Source organism: Trachurus trachurus (assembly GCF_905171665.1).
Source record: "Trachurus trachurus genome assembly, chromosome: 18".
Lineage (NCBI taxonomy): Eukaryota > Metazoa > Chordata > Actinopteri > Carangiformes > Carangidae > Trachurus > Trachurus trachurus.
In genome coordinates this window covers 22,439,480-22,460,628 of record NC_139909.1, presented here as the reverse complement: position 1 = coordinate 22,460,628, position 21,149 = coordinate 22,439,480, and the positions used below count along the sequence as shown (strand labels likewise).

Below are 21,149 nucleotides of genomic sequence, written 5' to 3'. Positions count from 1 at the left end.
TACCTCCAATACTGTCTACCTGTTCTCTTGCCTTTGCCTTAAGCATTGATCAGATAAAGACTTCACACAACCAAAGCAACACACATACACAGCAGCTTACAGTATATTAGCATTTTGACACATTAAAGGTCCAGTGTGTAATAATTGGCAAGGTTTATTGGCAAAATCTGAATATAGGCTACTACCCATGAATATATTTGTATAGGCCTAAGTGTATAATCGCTATAAAAATAAAGTTTGTTTGGTTTTTGTAGCCTTATAAGTCTTCTTATAGCAATGGTCTCGCCATCTTCCGCTGCCATGGTTGTACGGCAGCCTGAACGGAAAATCCAGCCAGCCAGAGAGCTCGTTTTCCGAGTTTCGCGTTCATAAATAGGCTAAACCAAAGAAGAAGAAGGCAGAAGGAAATGAGGAGGAGGAGGAGGAAACAGCAGACATATTGTTAAAATGGTTTAGATGGCTCCCAGTCGTGGGTTAACAAGCTTTTTTGTCCTCGGAGGCCACCGTCACTTTGCCGACGGGAGGGGTGAGTGCGAGCGAGTGAGCGCTGCAATCTAGAATCCGAACCATTTTTTTACACACTGGACCTTTAAATACACCAATCAGGCATAACATTATGACGAATAATTACTGTACGTAACAAGAAAACTGAATAACACTTCATCATGGTACCTGTTAGTGGATATTAGGCAGCAAGTGAACATGTTGTCCTCAAAGTTGATGTGGAAAAATGGGCAGTGTGAGGATCTGATCCAGTTTGACCAGGACAACTGGGTCTCTCATGTGAAAAGCTGTAACTCTTCTGGGGTGGAAGGAAGGAACAGTGGTGAAGCGGCCACAGGAAGAAGTTCATGCTGTTTCTGATAGAAAGCTGTCAGAATAGCCTACACAGTGCAGTGTAATTTGTTGTGTATTTGGCAAAAAAAGGGACCAACACAATATTAGGCAGGTGTCATGATGTTAGGCCTGATCGGTGCACATACCTACCCTCCACTCCTCACCAGCCATCTGCACCTGCATTCACACACTAACACAAAAAGCAGACAAACTATTAATGAACCCTGCTGCTGTGTTGCTAGAATAGAAACTGAAACATTGTTTTGACGTGTTAAATATGTACATACGCGTAAAGTTTATCATGAAAGCTGGGGAACGCTAAGTAATTGTAAAATACATTTTTAACTGTTTAACTTTTTTATGTCACTGTTTTACTCAAATGGCTAGTTCTATAATCTGGCCTCACTGGAGACCATGGAGGAAACGACAACTGTGGACAGACTTTATTTGTGTTTTTCAAAGTTTCCTCTGCCTGTTCTCAACATCTATGAAAAAGAGGAGAGGAATCTGACCTGAATCGTTACAGATTTCTATCTATGGACTACTTTTTTTTTTTTTTTTTGTGTAAATGTGTCTGAATATCTGTTACAGCCCATATGGGACAATGTGCCAAAGGGATAATATAAAACATTTGCCTTTTTTGCAGGGCAAATATGAAGTATTATTGTATGACACATTAGTATTGTGTTTCTGTAAATACAGAATTATCTTTGATGAATGTCAAAACCTGAGTTGGGTTATACTGAGACAGGATGTGGCAAAAGCAATGTGCCATTTTATCTGGTAGTACAAGCCAACAGGTACGAGCGGCAGACAAATGGTATTACTGTAAGTTCAATACAGACTGTATTTGTTGCAGACAGCGCCCCCTGATGTGTACTGCTGGAAAGTGCAGGGACTTGATTGAGCACGCAAACTACAAAAACTACTGAACTATGAAAGACTCCACTGTGACTTTGGAAAGTGATGTTCCTGGTTGACGTGCCTGGATATTCATTCATTTTATGGGTTACATAGGGGGATCCGCTTGTATTGATTGGTTTGAAATAAATGTGCATGTTTCCTTTTTCTAAAGGTTCCCTTATATGCTTTGGATAAATCCTGTTTGCTTGATCATCCAGATATAGGCTAGAGGTGCACTGAAACATTTGCTCAGAAATAGAATTTTATAGATATTTTTATGTAGGCTAGTTTAACATAAAAAGTCTGATGTAATTTTTGCCCCAATTCCTAAAAGCAGCAGCATGGAAGGTCCTTTTTCCAATCAGGTGCACTGTCTTTGCAATGTATCCTGTTAGGCCTACTTCATCAGGTAAGCTTGAATAGGCTACACTTGAAATGAGTGTCAATAATATTGTGGTGGAAAAAACCCCGCTAAGCATCTATAAAACATAGGCTATTAAAGATAATGTGTATTGGGTAAGAGGAGGGATGGCCTTCATACCTTTGATTTACATTGTGCTTTATAGACTATTTCTATGTTTTCCCAAACCAAACCCAACAGACATTAGACACCGAATGGGTTGACTGCCCAAGTGGCCCTCAGGGACCCCCTATGAAAATGAGGGGCCTGAATGCAACAACTAGGCTATTTCACCCACAGAAGGCCAATATAGGCATTTTTGGCCTATATGTGGTGTTTATAAGCCCCTTGGTTGTTGTTGTTTTAAAAGTCAAATAAACCAATCAACCCATCAATCAATCCATCAATAAAACTTTTACTCTTTGTTTGCCAACGGCCGGAAGTGTGTAATGAATGAGGTCATGCAGGAGGAGGAAACAGATCTCGACAGCTAAGATGGCGGAGGAGCAGCAGGACTCATCACAGGGAGGAGAGATGGAGGGTGAGAGAAACAGTAAGGGCCAAAATATCCAACAAACGGACGCGGGTCGTTCCTGTCGCCGGGGCAGCTCGTATCCTAGCGGGGTGTGTGCTCGCCCCTCGAGCCGCTGCCCTGCCCGGGGTAAAGTCCACCGACGTGCAGCGGTGCTGGGGGGACACACTGAGGCCACAGCTTGTTGGCTAACGTTAGCCATAGCTACCATTGCTACACAAAGGAAAAAAACGGCTTGTTTAGTTAACGACACGGCGACAGTAAATGACAGTCCCGGAGTTTTCCACCTAAGGGACCGTTGAAAGTGCATGCCCAGTGTTGAGGATAAGGCCGGACATTTTTGTTGGACAAAACGACGTTATTCGTCGTGACTCGAATTTGTTTTGTTTTCGCTCAGGTCGAGCTGCTGCTAGCCGAGTTTAGCTGAGTGACGGTGGCCGGTGTTGTGGATTAACTTGTTTTCATGTTCGCTGCTGACTGGGCTCAGGGCGACGGCGGTGGCTGCTGCTCGTTGCAGGTGTTGAGCACGTGAAGAGAAAACATAGCTACTTTATTATTAGGCTATTTTTTTTTATTAAGTAATAAAACCGCCTTGTTATTTGTTGTTTACATGACTGTTGTGGTTTAACCAGCCATGATGAAACTCCACCTGTCCCTGTTTAAAACCTGGAAGAGAAATAATTACAACGGATCGAGGTGTATAAACATATGCAATTTGATAGTCTTAGTTAATTAAAGTGTAACTGAGTGAGTAAAATGTCCTTCAAACTGGGAAACAACTTGTGTGGAAACTGCATCATTTCTCCACCTAGTGTGAATAACAAGCAGTACCAGCAGTAATGTCAGAGAAGATTTATTATAAATGAACCAAATTAGTTCTAGCCTTGATGAATATGTTGCTTGTTTTTTTTAAGGATTGTTTGTGTTATTACAGGTGCATTATGGCTGAATTGTAGGCAATATCAATCGAGTTGTATTGACAGAATTACACAGGTAAACATAACTTCTGCAAACAAGAAATACAAAACATAAGAAATAGTGGATGTTTAAAGGGATAGTAGCATTTTTTTTTAAAGTGGGGTTGTATGATCTACAAATAGCCCCTAAGTACTTTGATTGCAGTAGAAGACTCCCTGCACTCCTCCCGTTAGCAACGCCAGCCCATAGCCCTGCCCAGAGATTTACAACATACATTGTTGTGAATGGACCCAAAGAAACGGCCTATTTTCGCGGCCTAAAAGAGGTTTTATGTGAAAAAAAATACACAGGTCCATTGTTCGCTATAATATATTTTTTTCCAGCCCTTCAAAGTGCAGGAAAAACGCAGTTTTTATTTGGACCTAACCAACTTACGTATCCCTCCGGCCCAGGGTTCAAATAAAAAATAAAAATAAAAAATGTGTTTTTCCTGCACTTTGAGGAGTTGGAAAAAATTATATTATAGCGAACAATGGAACTGTGTATTTTTTTTTTCAGGTAAAACCTCTTTTAGGCCGTGAAAATAGGCCGTTTCTTTGGGTCCATTCACAACAATGCATGTTGTAAATCTCTGGGCAGGGCTATGGGCTGGCGTTGCTAACGGGAGGAGTGTAGAGAGTCTGCTACTGCAATTAAAGTACTTAGGGGCTATTTGTAGATCATACAACCACACTTTTAAAAAAAATGCTACTATCCCTTTAAACTTTACAGGTAGCTCCTTCAGCACTTGTTCTATTGTAGTGAGGCAGAATAGTTTTTTTGGCATGTACACTACAATATATTTATATATTTTTTGTTTTTTTGCCTTTAATTGATAGGATAGTTAAGGGAGACAGGAAATGGGGGGGCAGAATGAGGGCGATGACATGCAGCAAAAGGCCACCAGATCCAGGATTCGAATCAGGGACGACGAGGACTATATGGGGCATCTTATACCCACTGAGCTATACATACAGTGCCCTAATATATCATTATTTAATTGTGTGAATTTGTGTTGTTTGCTCACAAATTTGCTATAATTGTAAATCTGCAGCGTTGGTTTGTGATTGGATGTAACTGCTGGGCTGGTAGCAGCTCTGCCTCATGCTGGTCAACCAGTCTCTCTGTTGGAGCATCTGTTCCTGAAGCCTGATTAAGCTGTCCCCCTTTCTCTTTCAGGAGTGAACTGCCTCGCGTACGACGAGGCCATAATTGCTCAACAGGACAGAATTCAGCAAGAGGTGAGAGATTCAGTTGAGTAAGACAAACTCTTATTTTGAAAAACTAACACACAAAAATGCTGAGCATCAGGATTAACAAGCTTCTGTATTAAAAAGAAAAAGAAAAATACAGTAAACACCCATAAATCCCAGCTAATATGTTGAGATATGAAGCTGACGGCACTAATTAAGAAACATTTCTTTATTTCCCTAATGATTTGCCTTTATTTTAATGAACAATTGTTGACATCCTGAAGCCTTTTAAAGCTTCCCAGAAATAAACACCCTTGACCTTGACCTTTATTGAACTCTGAAGTTATAACCTGATGTAAAATGATAAAAAAAAATATGGTATTTTTATATTATAAAACACAAATGTAAACAAGCAACAATTGTGAGGAAACTCGCGCAGCTATATTTTTGTCAGTCAAATTCATAATGAGTGAAGTTGTTGACAGTGCAGTGCATGTATTAATTTTCATAATTTGTTTGCGGGCGTCCAGATAGCCAACAGTAACCCATTAGTGTCGGACAGACAGGACCTGACGGTGCTGCAGAGGGAGTATGCCGATGATGACACGGTTTATCAGCTCAAGATCAAGGTCAGTCAAACCGCTTCACCTGCACCCACATCGCATGCATTTCCTCTAACAGCCGAGGGCATCGTTTCCTCTCGGGTCTCAATCACACTCTGGTTTTTTTTCACTGTGTGCTTTTACAATACGGTGCATTTGTTTGTTTGCTTTTTTTGTTGCAGGACCTATACAAAAAATACTCGTACATTCGTAAGACACGGCCAGACGGGAACTGTTTCTACAGAGCCTTTGGTTTCGCACATCTCGAATCCCTGCTAGATGACAGCAAAGAACTCCAGAAGTGAGTGTCACGGTGGGGGTTCTTGCTCAGGACTGAAACTCACACCTCTGTCATTGTGGACTGGACTTAGCTGTCTTTGTGGCTGCACAGGATGCCAAAGTAGATGCATTTGTATGATGTGTGCAGTCACTTTGAGTCTATTATGACATAAAAGAAAAAGTGTGCACTGTGCTTTTTTTTATCAGTTTGTCCTTTTTGTCCTCTTTTCTGAAATAGCATCATGAAGATTACTGAATTTATCTTTCTTTTTGTCTCTTGAGGTTCAAAGCAGTTGCATCTAAAAGTAAACTGGACCTGGTTAACGAAGGCTTCACTGAGTTCACCATTGAAGACTTCCACAACACTGTGAGTTTCCTGCACAAGATAAACCATACACTGATTGTCTTTTTGCTAATTTACAATCCTGATTGCATCAATCTGATTTTGCTATTGTGTATATTAAAATGTATAGTGTATGTGGAGACTTTTTGCAATTCTCCTGTTTCATTTCATTCATTGGTTCTTTCATTTCTGTGAAGAAGTGTTTACATCCTTTCAGATCCAGTGTTTGATTTATATTGAGAGGGTTTACTATAGTATAAGTGTTTCTCTCTCACCTCAGCGTGGCCGTCTGCCAACACTGGGCTCGGGCCAGTTGTAGCAGGCTGCACTTCCATACGTCAGTCTAAACGGTGTTTTTATAAATCATGCCTTTTCCTTTTTGGCAGTTCATGGACCTGATCGAACTGTGCGAGAAACAGCCGAGCCTGAAGGAGCTGCTGAGCTCCTTCAACGACCAGAACGTGTCGGACTACGTGGTGGTGTACCTGCGGCTGCTCACCTCGGGCTACCTGCAGCGAGAGCACGGCTTCTTCCAGCACTTCATAGAGGGAGGACGCTCCGTCAAGGAGTTCTGTCAGCAGGTGAGTCTACGCTTCTCACTTTGAAGTCACTTCTGCTTCCTGAAATAGAAAAAGAAACTCATTCTCATTTCCTCTTAAGGCTGTCTGTGGTGTTTTTGAATAGGAACCACCTACTTATTTTTTTAAAAAGTGTGTACATTCATAAAAGGCCACAGCGAACCACTCTTTGGTAAACAATGATGAGATGTTTTAACCATTTATATTTTAGAGGGAAAACTGAAATCCTTGTTTGTGTTTCCTGTCCCAAGGAGGTAGAGCCAATGTCTAAAGAAAGTGACCACATTCACATCATCGCCTTAGCACAGGCCCTGGACGTATCCATCCTGGTGGAGTACATGGATAGAGGAGAAGGAGGAACAGTCAATCACCACGTCTTCCCCGAAGGCGGCGACCCACGCATCTTCCTCCTCTATAGACCCGGCCATTATGACATCTTATACAAATAACACTCCTGGCCTCAGCCCCACCTCATCCTCCTCCTGCCGTACGCTACAGCAGTTGGTTAAAAAAAAAACATAAAAAATAACTTCAGCAGCCACGTTGATGAAGCATACATCTGTGTATGAGATTACACTCATGTATTTGAAAAAAAAAAAAAAGAATTAAAATTTAAATCACATTACATGCCTCCCTTTACCCCCTTTTTCGCCCCAAACTCCCCAGTTTCCCCTCAGTCATCACAAAATGGTTAATTAAAAAAAAAAAAAAGATCTTTGGAAAAATAGAAGTGACTCCAGGCATTTAGAGTTGTACAGGTTTTTTTTCTTTTGTGGTTGTAAATGTTATCTACTTGCTTTATGTTGGATTCTTTTCCTTTGTTACACTGCGTTTCATTGAGTTTTATTAAAGGGATTTACATCTTATGTGTGTCGTGTTTTTCTTATTCAGAACTGATTATCTACACAACTGATACTTGTGTTTATACTTTTCTCAATCATTACTGAGATCTTCAAATAGCTATTTCTGTCCTGAAATTGTCACATCTAAAGCTGAAACCAGATACCAAGATTGCATGTTTGTTATGACCTACCGTAAACTAAAATTGTTAATGCTCTATTAACTTTATTAACTAATATCTTAAAACACTACTGACAAGCAGAAGGGTTATTCTAAAATAATGTATGTTCATACAGCACACATCTATACACCTTAATGTACAGTCATTTCGAGAACAGCTGTAGTCAGTTACATGATAATTACTGCGGAAGTGAGTGACGCGCATTTCTAGTGACAAGCATAATGCAGCAGTTTTTGTACACCGCACACTCCTCTGACTTTCGAGTTCAAGCTGCACTTTGTTTACACCTGCAGTCGCACATGCGCAGTGGCGTCGTTGCCGCATAACGTCATCAAAGATCGTCGCCTGCAACGGTGGAAAGAAGCCTTCTCTGCAATATTTTTTGGAGACCGGCCGCAGTCGTCGTGCCGTTCGTGGCACTAGAAAATCCGCTCAGAGTGAGACCTCCCTCATATGACGCTAGTAGGAGTAGTAGTGAAGACGGAGCGGTGAAGTCCTTGAGGGAAAATGTTTCTACTCTCCAAACCTCTGACATTGTCAAGATGGCGAAAAGTTGCAGCCTGCGTGCGGCATCACTCTTCACTCACAAGTAGGCTACGTCTCAACCTGGAGTCAAGTGCCTGATACGATCTTTGTCGACCGAAGTGTTGTGTATGGTTTACTGCAGGTAACACACGGCACTGCGGCTAACTAAGCTAGCTACAGTGTGTTAGCTGTAATGTAAATCTGATATGACTTTATTTGACCCCTCGGCTGCTGTGGACTTAATGCTGTCTTTTTATTCATTTGTTTTTTTCTTTTCCTCTGCACGTTAAAGCGTGTCTAGAACAGTCTATGGTCTAAAGGCAATAAATGAACATTGAACCTGCAATGAAGTTAACATTTTATCTAATATTAACTGCAGCTGTGCAAGTTTAGCTAAACTCGTGTTCATTCAAGAGTTAGCACGTCGCTAATGTTTGTTTCCACAAGCACTGAGAGTCACGTGATGAACTTCAAATCACAAAAAAAGTCATATTTGAAATGATTTTCAACCTATCTACCTACAAATCTAGATTACTGATTTATTGTGTCCTAATAAAACCATCCATTTGTACAAACAAGGACACATTCACCTGCCAGACTGATGTAGACATCAAGGGATCATCCCTATGTTCCCCACTTTGTATGGGACCGGGGAACATGGAACTTTTTTTTTTTTTTTTTTTCCAAAAAAAGGGTCCTATGTTCCCCACTTTCCCCCCAAAGGGCCTGGGGAACATGCAATTTTTGTACCCATACCTGGAAGTTGAGTTATGACTTGGCATATTTTTGCCTATTTTTGAGTGAGAAGTTGAGTTGTGACTTTGAGTGAGAAGTGGAATTGTCCCATTGGTTGGGTTTAGGCAATGAAGAAAGGAGTTGGTTAGGTTTAGTAAAAAGACCAGTTAGAGGCTAGACAGGCCAGATAGACAGAGAAAGTCTAGATAAGTAGAGAGAGTCCATCGACCGGCAACAGCGGGGAACATAGGACCCTTTTGGGGAAAAACAGGGAACATAGGACCCTTTTTCAAAAAGAGGGTCCTATATTCCCCGATCGGGGAACAAGGTACGCTCCCGACATGAAAGATAGTTGTATCTGTGTTTAACTCAATCTAATCCAGTCTGTGTGTGTGTCCTAGCTGAGCTGATAGAGAACATGGATAAGAAAGCCACCTGGGACCGTTTCTACACTGAGAACAGCAGCAGGACGCCCACCTTCAAGAACTTTGAATGGTTCTTCGGCTTCGATTCGGTGCAGGACTTCATCATGCCCCTCTTGCAGAATACTAAATCTCATCCGGATGCTCTGCTCCACATCCTGGATATGGGCTGTGGCACTTCAGCTCTGGGGCCTTGTATTTACAGACACTCTCCTCTCCCAGTGCGGGTCACTTGTGCTGACATTTCCCCAATAGCCGTGCGACTGATGCAGGAACACGTCAAGGCGAAAGCCATTCAACCTCGCAATGTTTCCTCCCAGCTGGAGTTTGTGGAGCTGGACTGCACGCATCTTTACAAGCGCTACGGTTCCAGCAGCGTGGACCTGATCATCGACAAGGGCACCACGGACGCCTTGTTGAGGTCTAAGGAAGGGAGAGGGAAGGCCGCCCTGGTGCTGAAGCAGTGTTTGAAGGTGTTGCGGGGCTCAGGATCTCTGCTCCAGTTCTCCGATGAGGACCCTGATGCCCGGATGCTGTGGCTGGAGACTGAAGTTCAGGAGCCGGGGGTGATGGCAGCAGATGTTGGGGTGCAGGAGGTTGGGGAATTAAGGGGAGTTTGTTACTACTGCTACCAAGTAACTCCTCGCTCAATTATGCAGCAGTAACCTTTTTTATGTGTGTTTGGTCATAATGTGAAATTAATAAATTATTGACAATGATTGAAAAAGAAACAATCTGAGTCACTTATTTCACATTATTGTTATTATTTGTGTTTCCATTTGTTGTAATACATTTGGACTTAAAAACATGCTTCTAGAAGTCAGACACATGGGTTTGAGGTTCATTCCCTTTTATTTCCTATTATACATTGCCATCTAGTGGTGGAACAGTAGCAGACTCCCTCATCAAGCACACTACAGCATGCTTTTTCACCACCAGGGAGTCTCAGTGATTTCTACACATCACAGAAACATAAGCAAATGAACTAAAAAGGTTGCATAAAAAGACTATTATGACAATAATATAGAGTTATTTAAGTAGTAGTACCAGTAGAGGGACAGATGTAGCAAATGGTTAAAGTCATTCACTTAACAAATCAGATAATATTATTGATGCATAGTTGACATACGTCCAGGTTATATGTGTGCAATGCAGTGTGGATATGTGTTGCATTGAAATTCACATCTACACAGTAATCTTTTTACTAGTTTAAGGCATATGTCCGTAAGGTGATGTAGCATCTTGTATTGTTTGTGTATGGCACTGGGATTGCTGAGATTCCTTCTGTTCAGCCTCCATCCATCCATCCATCCATCCATCCATCCATCCATCCATCCATCCATCCATCCATCCATCCATCCATCCATCCATCCATCCATCCATCCATCCATCCATCCATCCACTGTAGTTTTTTCTTACACAAGCTGCCAATATTACAATGTGTAACTATTTTTATCTGTCCTTCTCCTGTCCTGGGAAAACTTTGGAAGGCAGGATCAACACTCGCACACTTCTTGAGTACCAAGACAAGAAACAAGAACTAGAGAATACATTTTCTGAAGAAAACACATATGAATGCTGCAGGCTGACCACCATTGCTGAAGCAATGCTCAGGGTTCCTATACGCAAGTATGGAAAAGTATGAAATTTGATATTTCCAGGTCTGGAAAAGTATGGAAAATGGAAACTATTATTATTAATATTAACTATTATCTTAATACTTATCTGGGTTTGGTCTTATATGAAGTTATTTTTTGTATATGTGCTATTGTATCTACAATCTCCTGCAAATTATTTAGTGACATAATGGCATACAAATTCAGAATAATGAAAAACAATTAATAAAATTAAATTACAGTAATTGCATAATTTAATGCTGAACAGGCTGATTAAGAGACTCATGCATTTGCTCCAGAAGTGGTTAGGTTCAGGCAGAACAACCAGACAAGCAGGTTCAGGAACCTACAATACACAGGTCACCAGCCACAGAGAGTTACTGTATGTGCTGCAGTGCATCACATGACACTTCTGTCTAATTTCCTCTTCCCGATCTATTTCTATTGTTCAGCTGCAGCTCTTCCAGCCAGGTCTAAGCCAGGAGTCTGTGTCCAGGGGAACCCAACACAATCTGTCCCAACAGGGAAGCAACCTCCTGTGCAAGTGCCAGTGGTTGGAAGTGGCTTCTTGCAGCACGAGTGGTTCTTATAGTTGACACCCTGAGGGACAGCATGGCATATATCTTCTGTGTTTTACATGACATTTACTGATGTCATGTACAAGATCCAAACTCAGGATTCCCCATGCCTCCTAGCCCAGACATCTCAGTTGGTCTGAACTTTCAATTTGTTCTTACTAAACATTCATTGGCCTATATTGTACAATACTTCCCATACATACAAGTGCATTGGCTGTGTATTACTCTAAACTAGACTACATTAAATCAGAGGAATCCAGTCAATCATCAGGGGTGAATGAAACTTTTCAAATGTATGAATCACTTTAAGACTTTTAGATTTACACAATAGCATAATTAAAGGGGCAACACTTAGCACAGGAAAGGCCTCTGGTTGGTAGTGGTGGGGATGCTGACTAAATTAAAGATACGGTTGTAATTCAAATGGAACGCTTGCAAAACACTATTAGCTAGATGGCAATTTCATCATTCCCTATAATGGAGCAAGAGAACTGCAGTGTGCCTCTGAGATCAGAGAATTCAGGGGAGAATCAAAGGCACAGAGCAACACAGACGCTGCAGTAACAATGTCTGTGTTGCTCTGTGTAGGCTCACAAGCAGAACTCTCATGTTGTTTGATGATAAATGCGCTGTCACCTGCACAGGGAGACAAATACAGCTCTCTCTGCTATGCACAAGCTGGTGATGGTCCCAGCATGCCACTGCAAGGTCCTTTAGCTGTCAAAACAGCAATCAAACAGACACCACACACTCATAAAAACTTACAGCAACCACTAAACTCCTAGATCATAGAATTTTATAGGGGATGTAAAAAGGAAAATTTGGGTTCAAAAGGTTAAAATGTTTACCCTCTATATTTCTGTTTCTGTGATAATGAGCTACTCCTTAACATGGAAGGTCATAATCACTGACATCAAAGTAAAACCACGTGAGGCTTGAATGGTCATACATTCTTAAAAACATGATGCATTCATAAAATACAACCAAATAAAATCATAACCCTGTAAAGAATAAAGTATCTTATTGTGGTAAAGGGCTTAAAATGGGCCGACAATAACACCTGGGGAATTGCACTCCAGGAGAAACTGTCTCAAGAACTTTGAGTGTAGTTGTGTTGATATAAAAGACTCAGCCAAATGTTTCATTCAGATAATCCACAATGACTGAGTGGCCTGGACTGGAGCTGCAAAGGGCTGCAACCAGAGGAGCCAAAGTAGGTTTCAATACAAGTTTAAGATAAGAAAAGAAGGCTGAACTACAGAGATTTGGAACTATACGCAGATGATTTAATATTTCCAAAAATGGCAGTCCAACACAATCTAAACAAAACTAGACACTGAGTCCACTTGTGGAGAGACAGAATAGACCAAGTGAAATCGCCCACTCACCTCAGGTGCAGCACAGGAAGAATGATGCAAACAAAATTCACGTTCCAGCGTTTTTACTGTTAAAGGGATAGTTCACCCAAAATTCAAATTTCACTCATTATCTACTCACCCTCATGTCGACTAAGAGCTGTGAGAATTTTCAGAGTCCTCCGTGCCTTCTCAGAGTTACAGGGGGGGTCCGCGCAGCAGTATTTGTCCATATAATGGTTGTGAATGGATACCACTTTTCTTCGTCCAAAAAGACACACCAAAAAACATCCAAATACCTCCATGCTGCCCGTATGTAATGTCCATCTTGTATTGAAGCCCAGACATGAGAAATTGTTCCGAAAAAAATTAAATAAGTCTATATTTTAAGCTCCCAGTGTCTCAGTTCACTGCTTTTTTGGTGTGTCTTTTTGGACGAAGAAAAGTGGTATCCATTCACAACCATTATATGGACAAATACTGCTGCGCGGACCCCCCCTGTAACTCTGAGAAGGCACGGGGGACTCTGAAAATTCTCACATCTCTTAGTCGACATGAGGGTGAGTAGATAATAAGTGAAATTTGAATTTTGGGTGAACTATCCCTTTAAGTGTAGGAACCTCACTGGGGAATAGCCTCCTACTATGGCACCCAGCACTGGAAGAAAAGGACTAATGCAAATCAAACAGTAAAAAGCAACAGGTGACACTACAGTCAATATACAGTGTTATTTTGGTTCAAACTCAGTTTGTGGCGCTGTAACACAGATACTCCAGAGGTAGGACAAAACTAAAGTGGAGGAAGTGACTGGGTTCACAAATGAGGGAGGCATCAGATCTGTAACACTAGATGGGAGCACTGGGTCCCACCATGAAGGGATGATGTATGTTGAAATTATTCAAAGAAACACATTATTTTGTATTCCATATTTTTATTGATAAAAAACACAATACATTGTTGTGTACATTCAGGAGCGTGATCATTCGGCAGTTATGTAGGCACAGTCATGACAATCAGGGTCATGTTGTTAAAGAATCAGAGTGTTACTTTCCTCCAACCTTTATCACAGAAAAAAGGCTGTATTGACTGTTTGTTTTTTTCAATTCTACAAAATCTGGTCAAGGATGCTCTGATTTGTTTGAGGCAGTGAATGTGATATAAGCAGCAGGATTTGAGACATTTGAAATGAGGACCTTTATTGCTTTGTAAAGAACAAGCTGACAAGATCCACTGGTTCCTCTGTGCTGTCTGTTTCTGAATCTGGGCAGAAATCTGGGGGGTTGAGCAGTTGAGGGTCTGAGATGCCAATGAGGTTGTTATAATAGCTAGTGAATGGAAACAAAGTGACACAATTATCACTTGGCACTGTCACACAACAACATTGAATTTTATAGTATTGAAAGTGTTTTTTTTCCTACAGTATTGATGAAAGTCTTACCTCATCATCAGCCATCCAAACTTGTCGGTCTGGTACAGACTGGTGACTGGGATGCATCCAACCTCAGTGACTGTCATCATGTACTTTCCTGGAGGGACAGAGATGAAAATAACTGAGTTAATAAAACGGCACGGTGTCGGTATAGGCAGTGATAACAGTTTGAACCATTACCTCCTTTTGGCATATCTCCGATCCAGGAGTTGACCAGCATTCCTTCGAAAGATGCGGATGAGCTGCCCAGCACAACTTGGCCCAGCAGAGATGCTCCATCTGGAACTCCTAGAGGATGGAAGCTGTCCTTAATTGGCCTTTTCTTGCATGTTCGGTTGTGTCTGGATATCTCGTACATGACACCCTAAAGGGATGAGAGTTGAGAGTTGAGAGTTACTAAATAAAATACTTAAATTCAATTCAATTTATTGTCACTTTCATGAAAAAACCTTATTTAACGTGGGAGCGAGAAGCCGCTCTCCCTGTCATGGTGTTTGCAAAATAAAAAGGAGACACATTTAAAACAAGACAATAATTCTAAAAAGAGACAGCTGCAGTTTTGTTACGTAAAATAAAAATTAAATAAGAATAATAATAAAAAAAAGAATGAATAAAACATAATTAAGTTTGATATTATCTATCTTGAGGATGCAATAGCTTTTATATTAAAACTATGTCATATCAAAGAGTCAGACCACAGACAAATGCTCACTCAGAAAACAGTCAGAACAGCGCCCCCTCTCTTCTGATTGGTTAACTGACCTGTTGTTACTAGTCCAGAAAAAAGCCCGAGGAGACATGCACCTACACTGAGATGGTTCCTGTTTTACTTCAAGTCTAAGAGGACAAATGTAAAATTATGTTACCTATGGGGAATGTTTTGATTAAATTTGAGCACTTTAACTTGCACACTCAATCTCCCATAAAAAATTCTATCAACCAAAGGAGCACTCTTTGTGTCAGTATATGCAAAGATCACGTCAAATTTTGTCATAATCAAAGACAATTCAAGAGACTCTCTCTGACTTATTGCCTATTCCTTAGTCTAAAATTAAATTCAGTTCCCATATACTTCTCAGTTGTAAACTGTTGTGACAGCCCTGTAAAATAAATCCCATTATGAGTTAGGTCACCTCTCTGTAGAGCAGGAGAACATCAAAGGTGAAGGTCTTGTTCTCATACGTGCCCAACTCCATGAACCTTGTCCGCTGTCCCAGTGCATCGTACACGTACTCAGCGTTGGCAAAAACCTTCTCATTCTGTGAAGACTGGAGAGAGATGATAACAGTCAGTTAGAGTTTACATATGGTAATTATGCATAGTCATGATGCACATTTCCTGCCTGCACATGCTTGGAAAATACAAACACTCACCACAGTGAGGGATCCGCTTAGAAGAGGAGGACTATCTGTGAAGATAAAATGTGTGAATCATTACACTGCAATATTTAACATAATCACACACATTTTAATGCAAAAATAGATTTAGATAAGCCTCTCAGTAAATCTCTTAGCACAAATACTAATGCGAATTAAAAAAAGCATAAAAGTAAAGGAAAACTAAGATATCTGTATTCTACTTACTGCATGGTTTAGGCTTGCCTGCCAGGCAGCCAGCCAGTAAACACGACAAAACGACCAAGAGTTGCATATTTGAAGTTTCCTCCCTCCTGTTCACTCTTACAAACACTCCGGTGCTCGTGTGGATTCACTTCCTTATAAACACTGAGACCGATACTCCAGGGGAAGGTCCAGCCTCCAGGTTTTATTATAACCCTGATGTGTAAAAAAAAAAGGTCAGGTGCTCAAACTGAAAGGCTTCTGCTATCAGCTAAAAGCCTATAAAAGCCATTAGCCTACGTCTTCCACCACATAACATCTGCTCTACTTTCTGTACTATGAACTGGTTAATGTTTGTCACAGAAGGACAGAGAGTGTAGGTGAAGACTATTACATCTGTACACATTTTTACAACCAAACCAATAATAATCACCTAAACCACACAGGAAACACTTCCACAAACCACGAATGTACATTACCTTGGAGTTATGTGTGTTTATTAAAGATCGCTTTTCATAAAGTGGCTGTGAGGCCTGTGTGCACTGGATCAGGGGTAAAGAATGCTGTTTGTGTTCAACAGTGTAAGGAGGCCATAAAAACCAGCACTGGATTGTTGTTTGAGTGGAGCGGATGGAGAGGATGTTGCTCAATGACATCACAGTCATATGATCTGGAGGTGCGTGACTACTGTCAGATAAGAATACCTGCATGTCACAGGTGGCCTGTATCCTTCCTCCTCATTAATTCACTCTGTTCAGATCATACACACATTTTATTTAACAACACAGTCACATTGTATATTCATATTAGCATCCCTGAAACAATGACTTGTATTTCAACACTAAAAACGGGCAGTGTTACATTACATTTGAATAAATTCACACATTGTACTATCCCCTTTAATTGTACATTGTAATGTCTTATTGAGTTGCAGTGTGTTTACTTTTTACATCCATTCTATAACCTGAAGTTTAAAAAGTCAGAGGGTCATTAAATGTTAAAAAGCTGACTATTTCACACTATAGTGTTAATAACAACAATGCAGCTTTACACTCAATATATTTATGACAGTGTCAGGTGATTCCAGCTGTCAGTCTGGTTAGTGGTCATCTACTCACTCACTCAAAAAAAAGGTAATCTAAATTTTAAAAGTAGACATCACAAGTAGGTTATTGGAGTGATGTTTAATTGATAGGAGGTTTTTTCCCCTGTACCAAATGTGTTTTATACTGTTTGTGTGATTGAATGTCTTTTTTCCATAATGTGAAGCACTCTGTGTACGCGTACTATGATGGGTGCTATATAAATAAAGTTTTACTTACTTTACTTACTATGTTTCTTCTCAATTTACAGTTTTTGAGGTAAAATCCAGAGCTGTTTGTTATTGTATGGAACAATATTGTGTTCTCTCACCACCCTCTTTCATTCACAGAATGATTTACAGCCCACACAAGAGGTATAAAGGAATATGTTCCCTTATTGAGGTGTAAAGTTTAGGGCATAATTTGGCTGTGTTGGTACATTTGGGATGTGAGATTAAAGGTTGTGCTGAATTTAAAGGGATAGTTCAACATTTTGGCAAATTGGCCCATTGCCATAATCCCTATAGTCGTAGGTTCGTTACCTTTAAATGTTGGTGCAAGCTATTTTAAGAATGGCGGAGCAGAGCCGCCAGCTGCTCAGAGCTACGCTTACGGAGGCTAATGGGATTTCCTGGTTTCCCTCATCAAACTCATCAAATACACAATCCAACAACTCCAAAACGCTCTTGTGGAAAAGTTGTGACCTGCACATTCACCACGCTATGAGATAATAACGGAACGTTACAAGACAGAGTTGTTTTCGGGGCAAATGCAGAGACTGCTTGCTGAAAAACTGCCCCCGATGGGAACATGCATCAGCAGTTTTGCATGAATTTACCTTGTAACGTTCCGTTATTATCATTTCATAGCGTGGTGAATGAACAGGTCACAACACAACGTGTCCATGAGAGCGTTTTGAAGTTGTTGGATTGTGTATTTGATGAGTTTGATTAGGGTCAAACTCTGACCCAGCTCAGATAGTGGAGGACAGAGTTCAAACTAGACACAGTGAAGCGGCATTCAGCTGTTATGCTGCACACAACTGGAACAAACCACCAACAGAACTGAAATCAGCTCCAACTGTAAATCCAAGTTAAAACATTTCTCTTTTACAGCTGAACTCTTTTTAAGAACTTTAAACTCATCTATTTTCTTTTCTTCTACTTTTTTTTTTTAAATTCTTCTTTGCTCTTGCTTTTAACTCTATGTTTAATGCTTACAATTTTTTTAATTAAAAAAATGTTTGTTTTTATGCTGTTTTATGCTGTTCTTCTTAAATGTTTTGTCTTTATGTAAAGCACATTGAGTTGTCTTGCCTTATGTGTGTGTGGTCATAATGTGAAATTAATAAATTATTGACAATGATTGAAAAAGAAACAATCCGAGTCCCTTATTTCACATTATTGTTATTATTTGTGTTTCCATTTGTTGTAATACATTTGGACTTAAAACATGCTTCTAGAAGTTCAGTCATTCACAATACTCATGGGTTTGAGGTTCATTCCCTTTTATTTCTTATTATACATTGCCATCTAGTGGTGGAACAGTAGCAGACTCCCTCATCAAGCACACTACAGCATGCTTTTTCACCACCAAGGAGTCTCAGCGATTTATACACATCACAGAAACATAAGCAAATGAACCAAAAAGGTTGCATAAAAAGACTATTATGACAATAATATAGAGTTATTTAAGTAGTAGTACCAGTAGAGGAACAGATGTAGCAAATGGTTAAAGTCATTCACTTAACAAATCAGATAATATTATTGATGCATAGTTGACATACGCCCAGGTTATATGTGTGCAATGCAGTGTGGATATGTGTTGCATTGAAATTCACATCTACACAGTAATCTTTTTACTAGTTTATGGCATAATGTCCGTATGGTGATGTAGCATCTTGTATTGTTTGTGTATGGCATTGGGGTTGCTGAGATTCCTTCTGTTCAGCCTCCATCCATCCATCCATCCATCCATCCATCCATCCATCCATCCATCCATCCATCCATCCATCCATCCATCCATCCATCCATCCATCCATCCATCCATCCATCCATCCATCCATCCATCCACTGTAGTCTTCTCTTACACTCTTACACAAGCTGCCAATATTACAATGTGTAACTATTTTTATCTGTCCTTCTCCTATCCGGGGAAAACTACCAAGTACCGAGTACCAAGACAAGAAACAAGAACTAGAGAATACATTTCCTGAGGAAAACATATATGAATGCTGAGGGCTGACCATCATTGTTGAAGCAATGCTCAGGGTTCCTATATGCAAGTATGGAAAGTATATAATTTGGTTTTATACATTTTTATGGAAAATGGAAACTATTGTGTGGAAATATATTTATCTTAATACTTATCTGGGTTTGGTCTTATGTGAGGTTATTTGGGTGAATACGTGTTCATAAAACTGACATAACACTGTCATAATCATGACATGACGTCTGTCATAAACATCAATTATGACAGTTAAGTTAAGTTACATAGGTGTCAATCGATAAGTTGTGTTACTTTTGATGCAAAGTTGACATTGTTTGAGATGTCCTTGTTATGACAACTGGACATAATTTTTTAAAGTTTGGCAATTACGTTTGCTATGACAGGTTATGTCAGTGTTTTTCAACCTTAGGGTCGGGACCCCACGTGCGGTCGCCTGGAATTCAAATGTGGTCGCCTGAAATGTAATCGATTAAAAAATAATTTGATAAAAATATTTTAACTAATTTTATTTTTTTTTAAATTCTGATTAAAAACACCACACACAAGCAAATAAAATGCAGCATATAAAAATATCTGAGCTGGCGCATCTTGATTGACGGCCAATTATGATCACGTGACTGCACGTAATCGCGGGGTCGCCAGAAATTTGTGATGTCAAAATGGGGTCACGAGTAGTCACGCCAGTGACAGTGTTATGTCAGTCTTATGAACACGTATTCAAGTAAAGTGTTACCATTATTTTGTATGCGCTATTGTACCTAGCTACAATCTCCTGGAAATTATTTGGTGACATAGTATGGAAATTTGGATCTCGAAAAAGTATGAAATTTTGAATTTCTAATATTTAGGAACCGTGAATGCTGAACAGGCTGAGACTCATGCATGGCTCATGCACTTTGCTCCAGAAGTGGTTAGGTTTAGGCAGCACAACCAGACAAGCAGGTTCATGAACCTAAAATACACAGGTCATCAGCCACAGACAGTTATGTGCTGCAATGCATCACATGACTTTTCTGTCTAATTTCCTCTTCCTGTTTTATTTCTATTGTTCAGCTGCAGCTCTTCCAGCCAGGTCTAGCCAGAGTCCAGGAGAACCCAACACAATCTGTCCCAGCAGGGAAGCAACCTCCTGTGCAAGTGCCAGTGGTTGGAAGTGGCTTCTTGCAGCACGAGTGGTTCTTATAGTTGACACCCTGAGGGACAGCATGGCATACTGTATGTCTTCTGTGTTTTACATGACATTTACTGATGTCATGTACAAGATCAAGATTTCCCATGCCTCCTAGCCCAGACATCTCAGTTGGTCTGAACTTTCAATTTTTTCTTACTAAACATTCATTGACCTATATTGTACAATACTTTCCATACATACAAGTGCATTGGCTGTGTATTGCCCTATATTAAATCAGAGTAATCCAGTCAATCATCAAGGGTGAATGAAACTTTTCAAATGTATTAATCAATTCAAGACTTAGGGGGCAACACTTAGCACAGGAATGGCCTCTGGTTGGTAGTGGTGGGAATGCTGACTAAATTAAAGATACGGTTGTAATTCAAATGGAACGCTTGCAGAACACTATTAGCAAGATGGCAATTTAGTCATTCGGGGGAGAATCAAAGGCACAGAGCAACACAGACGCTGAAGTAACAATGTCTGTGTTGCTCTGTGTAGGCTCACAAGCAGAACCAGAACCCTCATGTTGTTTGATGATAAATGCACTGTCACCTGCACAGGGAGACAAATACAGCTCTCTCTGCTATGCACAAGCTGGTGATGGTCCCAGCATGCCACTGCAAGGTCCTTTAGCTGTCAAAACAGCAATCAAACAGACACCACAAGCACATAAAAATGGGGGGGGGGGGGGGGCTTTAAGTGTAGTTATGTTGATATAAAAGACTCAGCCAAATGTTTCTTTCAGATAATCCACAATGACTGAGTGGCCTGGACTGGAGCTGCAAAGGGCTGCAACCAGA

General features: G+C 40.4%; 3 protein-coding genes across 4 annotated transcripts; 2 read left to right on the top strand and 1 right to left on the bottom strand.

The window, feature by feature from the left end:
- Positions 1-2,594: 2,594 nt before the first annotated feature.
- otub1b (OTU deubiquitinase, ubiquitin aldehyde binding 1b) lies at positions 2,595-7,490 on the top strand. 2 transcript variants are annotated; one of them, XM_083992784.1, is made up of 7 exons: positions 2,595-2,681; positions 4,809-4,870; positions 5,353-5,451; positions 5,607-5,725; positions 5,986-6,070; positions 6,433-6,627; positions 6,876-7,490. In XM_083992784.1, exons 1-7 carry the CDS (start codon positions 2,636-2,638, stop codon positions 7,071-7,073), a joined length of 804 nt encoding a protein of 267 aa, XP_083848910.1. In that variant the 5' UTR covers positions 2,595-2,635; the 3' UTR covers positions 7,074-7,490. The 2 variants fall into 2 exon arrangements, with proteins under 2 accessions (XP_083848910.1, XP_083848909.1); XM_083992783.1 differs by having other exon boundaries at positions 2,621-2,693.
- Positions 7,491-8,054: 564 nt separating this feature from the next.
- On the top strand, positions 8,055-9,992 carry cskmt (citrate synthase lysine methyltransferase; the record flags this gene model as incomplete). Its single annotated transcript, XM_083993291.1, has 2 exons — positions 8,055-8,234; positions 9,307-9,992. Exons 1-2 carry the CDS (start codon positions 8,153-8,155, stop codon positions 9,990-9,992), a joined length of 768 nt encoding a protein of 255 aa, XP_083849417.1. The 5' UTR covers positions 8,055-8,152.
- A 3,851-nt stretch (positions 9,993-13,843) lies between these two features.
- LOC311001737 (ependymin-like) lies at positions 13,844-16,398 on the bottom strand. The gene is made up of 7 exons (XM_083992859.1): positions 16,344-16,398; positions 15,889-16,080; positions 15,679-15,713; positions 15,439-15,573; positions 14,486-14,669; positions 14,315-14,402; positions 13,844-14,201 (listed from the first exon to the last, which is right to left on the bottom strand). The coding sequence occupies exons 2-7, from the start codon at positions 15,953-15,955 to the stop codon at positions 14,072-14,074; spliced, it is 639 nt and encodes a 212-aa protein (XP_083848985.1). The 5' UTR covers positions 15,956-16,080; positions 16,344-16,398; the 3' UTR covers positions 13,844-14,071.
- Positions 16,399-21,149: the final 4,751 nt, after the last annotated feature.

Excerpts from the sequence above, each read along its gene's own strand:
- otub1b (XM_083992783.1), top strand. The coding sequence starts at position 2,636 with ATGGCGGAGGAGCAGCAGGACTCATCACAGGGAGGAGAGATGGAGGGT. Across the intron at positions 6,071-6,432 it reads TTGAAGACTTCCACAACACT|TTCATGGACCTGATCGAACT; the intron begins GTGAGTTTCCTG and ends CCTTTTTGGCAG. Across the intron at positions 6,628-6,875 it reads TCAAGGAGTTCTGTCAGCAG|GAGGTAGAGCCAATGTCTAA; the intron begins GTGAGTCTACGC and ends TCCTGTCCCAAG.
- LOC311001737 (XM_083992859.1), bottom strand. The coding sequence starts at position 15,955 with ATGCAACTCTTGGTCGTTTTGTCGTGTTTACTGGCTGGCTGCCTGGCA. Across the intron at positions 14,403-14,485 it reads CGGAGATATGCCAAAAGGAG|GAAAGTACATGATGACAGTC; the intron begins GTAATGGTTCAA and ends CTGTCCCTCCAG. Across the intron at positions 14,202-14,314 it reads TTTGGATGGCTGATGATGAG|CTATTATAACAACCTCATTG; the intron begins GTAAGACTTTCA and ends TCCATTCACTAG.